The sequence below is a fragment of the Pinus tabuliformis genome, chromosome 6 (assembly GCF_031772625.1).
Source record: "Pinus tabuliformis cultivar Carrire ecotype Pingquan chromosome 6, CPIR1, whole genome shotgun sequence".
Lineage (NCBI taxonomy): Eukaryota > Viridiplantae > Streptophyta > Pinopsida > Pinales > Pinaceae > Pinus > Pinus tabuliformis.
The window spans coordinates 179,413,726-179,425,126 of record NC_142292.1 but is presented as its reverse complement, the minus strand read 5'-3'; the positions used below and the strand labels follow the sequence as shown (position 1 = coordinate 179,425,126).

At 34.8% G+C, this 11,401-nt stretch overlaps 1 protein-coding gene across 1 annotated transcript; it reads left to right on the top strand.

The window, feature by feature from the left end:
• Positions 1–386: 386 nt before the first annotated feature.
• LOC149258073 (uncharacterized) lies at positions 387–3,786 on the top strand. The gene is made up of 3 exons (XM_089414635.1): positions 387–1,137; positions 2,678–2,892; positions 3,004–3,786. Exons 1-3 carry the CDS (start codon positions 846–848, stop codon positions 3,490–3,492), a joined length of 996 nt encoding a protein of 331 aa, XP_089270761.1. The 5' UTR covers positions 387–845; the 3' UTR covers positions 3,493–3,786.
• Positions 3,787–11,401: the final 7,615 nt, after the last annotated feature.

Sequence of the window (11,401 nt, the reverse complement as noted above, 5' to 3'; positions counted from 1 at the left end):
TTAATAAAAAAATTTAAATCTAATAATAAAAAATTACAATTTAAAGAAATATAAATTTAATAATAAAAAATACAATTCCAACCATTATTTACGCTTAGATTCTAATAATGATTGTACGAAAAATTTAATTTTAATATACATATATATATTATTTATATATTACATTGCTCAATTTTCAGGAAGATGAAGTTTTCAAGGACAGATTCAATGGCCATAGGAACAAATAATTGTCTCAGTCAAATGATGGAGGGATAATTAATTATTTTCCATATATAAATATTTGCCACTATGGATGGTCATGATTGTATAAGGAGATTATAAAATTAAAACTGTGGGCAGGACTGTAAAATTAGTAACCAAATTCAACTAAAAGAAAAAAATAACAGGGGGTGCAGTGCATGTGGGCAAATTGGTGGGTAGATGGGGTCATTAAATAAATCTATACAGACAGCGGATAAGTTAGCTGTTTTAATGGCGAATATCGACATCAGCGTGGTCCGTGGGCGAATCGAGCTCCAGTCTCTGCCCTTAGGCACACGTACAACATACGTGGCTAACAGAGATAACACCCAAAGCCTATCCAGCCATGGTCGATGGATGGTTGGACAGTGATACATGCAGGAGAGGGTTCAGCTGGACCACAGTTTTGGATAGAATGGTTGCTTTTGCCTCCTCGGCTCTTACTAATCTTCTGACTTTGGCAGTATGTCTTCCGTGATATATTTAATGTGTATACGTTCTTTTGGGGATTGCGAGACAGCAGATCCAAATCTGGGCTGTGGATCTGGAACCCATTTTAAGCTCTGGTCTCTTCAATTGGGTTTCTGGTAGCGAGCTCCATCACTATGGTCAAAGAGTTGTTGATGATGTGTTCCAACTGTGGGCACAGTGGGCACAGCTCCAGAGCCTGTCCTGATAGAGGATCTGTCAAACTTTTTGGGGTCAGGCTTATTGCTACAGACGATGGCATGGCCTGCATGAGAAAGAGCCTCAGTATGGGCAATCTCGGCCATTACCGCTCACTTTACAATGTCAATCACTGTTCTGGGACAAGCGAATGTGGATCTGCAGATCAGGATGGGTATTTGTCTGATGGATTTGTTCATTCTTCCAGCAATGCACGCGAGAGGAAGAAAGGTGCGTGTGGGGTCAAATCACATCCTTGGAAGCCAAAATTCTTCCTTCAATTCTCAATCTCACTGGTAGTATTTGTTGGCCTTTGGCAGATTTGGATTTGTTGTGATTGATTGATGGCTTTGTTTCATCAGTCGGGTTTTGTGGCTATGTTATTGTTTGATTACAACCAGCACATCACAAACCTATATGGCCTCTGGTTTGATATGGTCCTTAAGGTTTCATATCTCGGATTCCATAGTCATTTTTGTTTGAACTCTGCTTAGCAACCTAGATGCATACTCCTGGTTTAAATGATCTGTAATAATGTCTCTATTCAATGTGCCCAAAGGTTTCCTGGTTTAAATGCTCAGTATTACTGTCCATATTCATTGTGCCCTATATATCCTCTGTATTGAAGTCCATATTCAAATTGCCCAATGCATCCCATGTATTAATGTCCATGTGCAGTATACTCATGGATCCTCTTTTTTGTTATTATTTACAGTAACACTATATTTTTTTGGCCAGAGTTTGGGACTAATTTCCCTTCAATCCTGCTATCCAACTACCAGAAGAGAGGATTCCCAAGTTAGAGGTTAAATGAAATGTCCCAAGGTACCATTCCTTTGGGAACAAACTTTGGGTCAGTGATGGAACTGCTAAACCACAGCCTAGCTGACACTCAATTCATCCTCTTAATCCATTGTTATGGATTTCGCAACTCCCACATGGGCTCTAAAGCCCTGGCTTCTCTTCTAGCAATAACCAAGCTGCAAAACACATCCCTTCTCTTCTTTCAATAGCCTCATGGTTACAAAGGGCTTTGCTTCTCTATTTGCAATTGTCCCCATTCTGGGTGTAAATCAGGCTATAAAACACCTTGCTGGGCTCTGAAAGTATTACCCTTGCATGTAATAATTGTGAGACACATGGTTTGTAGAGCATTATTTGTATAAAGGTTTTTGTCAGTCCAGAAGTTGGCTTTAGTTGCAAGTCCCAGATTAATGTGATAACATCCTCCTTCACTCTGGTCTTTAATATCAGTGACAGTTTCTGTGCCATACCTTGTGGACCATCTTTGACTCTGCTATGCCCTGTGAGGTTCTGTGACCTGTGGTTATTTTTTATGTGATGTTATAAACTATCTAGACTGTGGCATAGCTCTATATTGGATTAAGTTCAACATTAATACTCCTCTCTTGCTTTTCTGCTTAGCCACTAGTGTAAGCACCTTGCTTCTTTTTATGCAATAAATCCTGCATTAGCGAGTTTTTTAAATATCTAAATGATGATTCCATGGTTCCGAGTTCTACCAATGGGGAACTCTGCTCTGCCTATTTTGAATCGACCCAAACCTTAAAAAAAATGAATGGATCTGGAAAACTGTCTTTAATATTTGGTCAAATTCTAGCATAGTTTGCCAGAAATAAGGCATGTAATCCCCGGACTATCTGTAAAGCACTTCTATCAGTACAGTAATGAGATGATAAAGCTTTAGTTTAGTTTTTTTCATTTGGTTTCTTTACTTTTTTGTTAACTAGATATGGGTGTAAATGTGCAGGTGTCCCATGGTCGGAGGAAGAGCACAGGATGTTCTTGTATGGACTGGAAAAGCTTGGGAAGGGTGACTGGAGAGGGATATCCAGGAATTTTGTCACGACCAGAACACCTACACAAGTAGCCAGCCATGCCCAGAAGTATTTTCTAAGGCAGAGCAATCTTAATAAAAGGAAACGTCGATCCAGTCTCTTTGATATGTGTCCTCATGATTCCCATGTAAATATCTTATCATTCATTCATTCATCTTGGTCCTCAGATCTGGAGCTAACCATTGTGCTTTATTATGGAAAGGACTTTTCTATTTTAATTAATTTTCTCCTGTTGCAGGTCACAAGCTCGCTTCGCAGAGAAGACTCATTGGGAAACCTTTATGAATTTTCGCCAAAACATTCGGCTTTGGGGGTATCGCCTAATTTCGAACTATATTCATTTGGTGTTTCTCCAACTTTATCTCTAGGAAGATCCCTGCAACCAGTGGAAGCAGTTCTTGAAGAGAAAGCAGCCCATTATCATCCTGTGAACTCAGAAGAAGATACATCCAGTATGTCGAGTACTACTGATGCACCTGCCAAGGAAAAAAACTCATGGCCAATTAGTGCACCACAGAAATTTCAGCTGTCGCTGTGGCCAGAATTGGAGCTGATGACATCTAGTAATGCTAGTTCAGGTAAAGAAAATGGAATGAAGACAATGGTTGCTGGTATGCCTGTACACTGTGGGGAAAATACAGATTTGAGTCTTAGCATTGCACTTCCTCCAAGAAATACAAGTCTAAATTCCAATGGAAGCCTCAGCAACGCGATTAGAGTAGTCTGATATTACTGCATCTTAATAATTGACCTCTGAGATCACTGCACAACACATAATTATGTCAGCTGATCCATAGTCAGAGTTGTTGTCCTCTTTCATTTAGATATATATATATATATATATATGTACATATATATAGATGCACAGTTATGAACAGTGAACTTGTCTATGTTTGCTTCACTCTTGAGCATTATTGAATATATCGATGAACCGAAGCTATTCTGAAGTCTTACAACATTGCAATGTAGCTTGGTGGATCCATTTCAAATTCTTGGAAATAAATCGATATGTGTAGCTTCATTCCTGTTTTCTAACTTATGGTTTTGTATATTTGCGTATCAATGAAAATTGAAGGGCTTAAGCATAATGATGAGAATTGAAGAACTTAGTAATCTTTTTAATGAACTTTGTCAAGATATTATCCACCAGTCTGAGAGAGTTGACTTTCATGGTAATCATTTAAACATTCCAAAGTTTCTTCCCATAAGATACGATTCACTAGTCTGAGAGAGTTGACTTTCATGGTAATCATTTAAACATTCCAAAGTTTCTTCCCATAATCTTGGAAAATAGTTGAGTTTCATAGTGAACATTAAAACATTCCCAAGTTTCTTCACATCATTTTGGAAGGTTCTTAACTACTAGTAGATATTTTCACAGAGACATCCATATAGAAAAAACATAGGATCTGGATAGCTGAGAAATGTCAAAGATATGGTAACAGGACTCCTATTGAAATGTCTCTTTTGGAGGATGTTCTGGTGAAGTTTTCCCGCAGTATCATACCTGTGTATGAATTCCCTTTGAAGGAGATAATGTTTTCCTCGCAGTATCATACCTGTGTATGAATTCCCTTTGAAGGAGATAATGGTTTCCTCGAATCAATGCTGTAAAATGTGTTAGTAGAGGAAGTTAACGACTGTTCATATTGATTGGAGGATGTTTTGGTGAAGTTTTCCCACATTATAACACCTGTGTGTGGATTCTCTATGCAATACAATGCGTTAGTAGGGTAATGGAGGAAGTTAACAGCTGTTCATATTGATTGGATTAGGGTTAGGGAAGATGAGGAATGGATGGATGGATTACAGTGATGTATTAATAGGATAATGAAAGAGATTAATGGCTGTTTATGTTGATTGGATTAGGGTAGCTGTAGAAGGGATGGAGAATATTGCAAGATATTTGGATGGGTTGATTAGATTAGGGTAACTGTAGAAAGGGATGGATGGAATACAGATTGGATTAGGGTAGCTGCAGAAGGGATGGAGAATATTGCAAGATATTTGGATGGATTCATTAGAGTAGGGTTAACTCTAGAAAGGGATGGATGGAATACAATGATTTGTTAATAGGGTATTGGAAGAGATTAATGATCTGTTAATAGGGTATTGGAAGAGATTAGTGGCTATATATTGATTGGATTAGAGTAGCTGATGTAATACAATGATTTGTTAATAGGGTATTGGAAGAGATTAGTGGCTATATATTGATTGGATTAGAGTAGCTGATGGAATACAATGATTTGTTAATAGGGTATTGGAAGAGATTAATGATCTGTTAATAGGGTATTGGAAGAGATTAGTGGTTATATATTGATTGGATTAGTGTGGCTGTAGAAGGGAGGGATGGATATAATGAGGTATGAATATTGTAAAATATTTGAATGGATTGATTGGTTTAAGGTAGATAGATGGAAAGCAATAAAATATGAATATTGTAAAATATTTGGATGGTGGGTATACAATGAAATGAGTAATGAGAGAATATTATTGTAAAATATTTGGATGGTGGAGATTTTATTTTTAATATTTGTAAAATATGTTAATATGGAGTAATGATTTATATTAACTGGATTATGATAATTGAAAATGGTGTGTATGGAATATAATTACTAGATTATGAAAGATGAAGAGGAGCTGTAGAAGAGATGGATATGGATGATACAAGGGTAGTTGTACACGGAATTGGTGACATATAGTTATTAAATTATTATGAGATAAATATATAATTATTAAATTATTATGAGATGAGGACATCAAATTACTAAATTATCATGTAGGGATAATAAAGAATATTTGGATGGATGGAAAGTTTTTGGTGAATACTTATTATCTTAATTATTTTAAATATTGTTTTAGAAATATAAATATTATTTTCATTAAATATATATTTTTAAAATTTATTTTGATTAATTTTTTATAATTTTTATTTGTAAATTTGTAAATGTTAATTTAAGTTTTATATATTTACAGTAAAATATATATTTTAAAAGTTTTTTTTCATAATATATAAATTAGGTATTTCTAAAAGTAATTTAGTTAAAATAAAGCTATTATAAAATTAATCTAATTTTAATCTGTGTTAAGTTTTTACTTATTGAAAATTTGGCTATGATTAGGTATCAAAGACAAAAAAATTCTTAAGATTTTTCAACGCTGGTTAAAATCATTATATGATTGAGAGGGATAGCTCAAAAATGCTAATTTTTGGATAAATCATTGGAGAATATAAAAGATCACTTGACAATACAATTAAATACAATAACATTTAAATTAAAGGGACGGGTTTAGTGTAATGAAGTAGGGGATTAAAAAATTAAGCTACTATAAAAAGTTATTTAACCCAATCTAAAACATCAAAAACATCTTTAGAATAGAACTATCTTAAAGAAAATCAACATGATTAAAATAAGATTGAACTGTCACGATCTCCATTGTTAAACATGACACTCGACAAATTGCAAAACATAATGGGATGAACAAGCCTCTCATCTTCATGATACTAAACACAATGGGATGAACGAGCCTATGATCTTCATGATACTAAGAAGGTAAAGGATGGAAAATACAATCTTTTAAATAATATTTTATATATACACATATTAGATATCAAGTTTAAAGTATTTGTAATAGTAACTACATGACTTGTTAACTCACCAAAATTATAAACGTTTAAGAAAGGTTATTTTCAATCTCTTTGTTCATAAAAATATAACTTTAACGGTCTTATATATGAAAGTTGGTCTCAATAGAGGGTAAAATATCATCATTGTCATCATTGCCATCATTAAAAAAAACTATTATGCAAATTCCATGATATCATAGTGGATGGATAGAGAAGATTGCTTGCAGAGAAAACTCAAGGAAAATCATTGCAAATTGTTGATGGAAGTGGAAATGTAGAATGATAGATTTGTAGATCATTTGGAATAATAGATCACTTCTAAATAGAGATAATGTTGAAGATGTAAAAAATACCAATAACACGAATCCAATAGTAGCATTTGAAAATGTAAACAAGGAGCAATTACCTTGGATTAGAGTGCTATGGTACAAATGATGTGGAACAAAACCACCAATGAGCAGGGTTTTATAAAATTTGTGTGAATAAAAGTCTTGGATTGAATTTGTCTTAAGCCAAACACAAGCTTATATAACTTTACATAAATAAAACTAACTCAACAAACTTGGAGACACACTCCTAAGAAATAGCAACTAAATATAATAATAAATCTCGTTGGAGACAATATCTCAACTAACCATGAGAGTAAGAAACCTAGTAGCATCACTAGAACAAACCATAATAACAATCTTCTATGTGTCCACAATACAAATAGTAATGTGATGCTAAGCACCAAGAACCCATATTTTTTCTCTTTAGAGTACAAGTGTTGGCCTTAGATCCTTTCAAAAGAGCGGGAAAATATTGTTGCATATGGTGTTGAGAAATCAAATGAGCCTAATGCGATAGTTGACCTTGCCTACCAACAAGGTAGGAAGTTGTGGATCTTGAACGAATTTAGTGAGACTTTGTGTCAAAAACTTGATTTGAAATAGGCAAAAGATGAAAATATGAAACAATATATGTAGGATCACTAGTTAGGATCTCTATGTCCAATATTGACTCATGATTTGGTTTTAACAATCAACATTGACAATATCATGGATTCCTAATTCAGTTGGAATATTAAGGCGAAAAACAATTTTAGATAGCTACTAAATGATGGAGTAGGAGCCATACTAAATGGGTTTGACCTTACTGTATGCTTCATCTTGAAACCAACATTTGTCTAAGTGCAACCACACTCTATCACCAACTTGAAAATGATGTTATTCACCATGTTGATCCATAAGTTGTTCCTACTTTTTTTAATATCTAGATATTGAGTTATTACATTTCTATTGTTATAATAGTATTGCTGTGATTGGTTGGCTAGGCACTTTAATTATAATCATACTCTTTGTCTCCTATACAAACCAAGGAGACTTAGTTCTAAAGATAATTTTATCTTGTGCATTTAATATATTATAAAAGGAGGTTACCCTCTCGAAGAGGCTTCTCATTCATTTTTTCTCTTAATGTTCTCAAGGTGTGAAGTTAATTCTCTTTTTTATTTTCATGTTATTTGGGTATTTGGTGCATAACAATTGGTTTAAGAGCATATGATCATTCGATTTCACTCATTCAAATAAATCATCTTGGTATTTTCACTATAACCTTTCTTTTGGGAAGTTTCAAATAACAAAACTTTTGAGAGCTTATGGAGACATAATGAAGTACATGTAAAAGTTTTAAACTCTAGTTTACTATAAATTTCAAGATACATGTTGTAGAAGTTAGGGTTTTTGACTAATCCTAAAACTAGTCTTAAAAAAGGTTCTTGATAAATAGTCACATCTGATTATAATAATATCCAAATTGAGTGACACTAATTTTATTAAATATAATATATACCATATGTATCTTAGTCAAAATTTTACTATTAGATCTCAAAAATTGGACATGTGGTAGGTCATATAAGTTCTCTCGATTGAAAGTGATGAAAACAAGTTTTGGGAAAATTAACATAACTTTTTCTTGGCACATCAAAACTTAGTCAAACTTATGACATTACAGAGAAGACATATACAGATACAAAATATTTAAATTCCAACCTCAAAGGTGAACAAATCTATGGGTCATATTGGGTGCAAGTTCGACCTTTAGATTATTCTCCAAATTAGGGTTTTAAAAATGTATGTTAAATTAGATTTTTCATAATTTTTAATTGGAAGATCTACTTCACTTGATTTGGAAGGCATGATAATGGGAAATAGAAGATAATTCTAAGTAAATATTATTTTTTGATTACATGGAAATAGATGGTGCAAAAAATTCTACATCTAATAAACCTCTAGATAACTTATCCACAAGTCGTGAAGAAAGTGAAGACTCAAGGAACTAAGTTTCTCAATTGAAGAACCGATTTAATGACATGGGAAAAATCATGTTCAAAAATTTTGGTTTGACACATTTACAAAACATCCATAAAAGATAAATTGAAGATAAAAGAGAAAAATATATGGATCAAAAGATGGAAAATGAATGGGTAATGTTAGCACTCCTCAGTGTCCCAAGGCTGAGAAAGGAAGCCAAGGAGGTAACCTCAAACCAATCTTTAGACTTGGCAGCTAGCCCTACCAAATCAGAGAGGGCTCTCTCAAGAATCTCACAGCTAATGAAATGATTGGAGAGGGAATTCAGATGTTAGGCTAGATATTAAGCTCAATGGTGTTTGATTTTAGATTTTGCTAGATGAAGCTCATAGATCTAGGAACTAGGCTAAGGTTTCTAATGATCAATTGCAAAGATATAATGGGGCAAGGTAGGCATGATCAGTGACAAAAATAGGTTGTTGGGGTGGTGCAGAGATGAAAAGATAGAAGATCAAAATGAGCATGTAACCATGAATTCATTCATCAAGAAGAAAGAACACTAGCATGAAAATATCAACAAAATAGAGCATATAACCTACGAATTATGTTTAAAACTCATGAGATGATCACAAGAAAAGCATAGAGATGGTAGGAAAATAAATATTAGAGAAAAAACTATCACAAAAAATACCAAGAATCCCAAGATAATAACTGCAACTATCTGTCCTTTTGTTTGCTATTGTTTTAGTTTCATCATTTTCCATTTCTTACATTAATTTAATTCCATTTATAGAAGATTGGAAAATTTAGGAATTATCATTATCGGGGAATGGTTTTTAATAATATAATACCAGCAGCAAAGGGGGAGCCAATTTTCTGGGAATCTTGTTGCATTGTTATCTTTAATCCACGGGAGCCGGGGGGGGCGATTCTTTTGAATCGTGCATATCTATTGCGTTGAGAAAACCAGGGGCCGATTTCACTTATAATCGTGAATCAATGCATAGGAAAGGGTCACGTGGCAGCTGGGGATTGGGGGAAACATACATACTTTTAGGACAATAGACGTCCATCGCTGGGTGAATGAAGCGGTAAGCGGGAGTGGTTTTCGGAGGGGGGTATGAGCGGTAAGTGGTAAGTGAGAGGGCGTATGAAATGGTGTGAGAGGGACACATAGCAGCGGGGCCTGACAAGGAAACCGCTTTTACGGACCCCTCCCTCGTCGATAAAGGGAAAGATGGCAGAGGGGGGGGTGGGGGAAGGCCTAGGAGACGTCGATTTGGGCGGAGTCAATTTGGGTCGTCCAGAGATGGTGGGTGTTTAATTAATATGCGGCCTTTGAAAAGGGGCAGACTTGAAAACCCATCACAATACATTGTATAAAATATCACATCCGCCGAGAATTTCTCGCAGCAATCAGAGAGGGTACATGGGAGTGGAACTATAAGCCCGGACCTGAAAATCATTTCAAATCCATTATATAAATAATCGCATCCGCCGGGGCTTTTGCCTGATCCTAATCACATCGAGGAGAGGACCTTTACCCTATTCCATAGTACTTTGCCGATAGACCGGACTTGAAGCTATAACAAATTGCAACATAAAAAATATTGTGTTTAGAGGGGTCTTACCACATCACAATCGCAACCAGGAGAAGGACCTTGCGGGGGAGGGATTTAAGATTGGTGTGATCCCCAATTGCGATATCACAATTCGGAAGGGGAGAGTGGCGATGTTTTATTGTTTCATGTAATATGCACTGATAATGATGTGTTTTGCGGGCTTCGGCCTTCAAAGAGATTTTGGCATAGAATTTCAATGTATAAACAATGGAAATGTGGCTTGAGGGATGGGACTTTGGGATAAGGCCAAAATTTGGGAATTTCAATATGGAATATGGCTAGAGTTAAATATGAGTTTTTCCAAGGAAAAATGGGTTTTAAATGAAATGAGGGGATTTATGAGGTAGGGTTGAGGGAGGTACATGAAGTATGAATGAGGATATTGAAACAAGCTAAAATCTCCTTGAACATTTTTTTCCCCTAAATTACTACTCCCATAATGATGACCAGGTGATGTCGTGATTCTTTTTATGACCTTTTTGATGATTTGACCTAATGATGACATCTAATGGGATATGAAACTGATGATTTGGACTTTGAAACATGACTGACCATGAGATGATGACTGAGATGGTGATCAAGACATTTTACTGATGAATCATCATAATGAGTGATGACATGACCAAAATAGCAATTTGACCATGGAACGTAGGGAGTAGTAATAACCTAGAACTAACTAATGATCAAATTTTATTTGAAAATATAACAATTTGACCTAATAATCCTATCAACAAATTTGAAAGAGTACATTTGATCACTGGTGACTAGTAGGACTGACGGACACTAATAGGTAAAATAATAGAAGTTGAAGATAAAATAGAAACGTTTAGTGGATCAAAAGATGGAATGATTAAAAAATTCCATTGAAGACACACTCTTACATAACCTAGATGAGAGGCTTTATAAAAGTGTCATTGTGAACTAATAAAATCATGAAAAAAAAAAAGTGTCGAACTTTAGTCACATAATGGGAATATTTTAACACATGTAAAGAACAAGAAGATTGAGTGCCATAATTATGATCAATCAACATTCCAAGATCCTTATCATTGAGGGTCAAACTTGGGACCAAGAAGATAATCCCCAAGATGATTA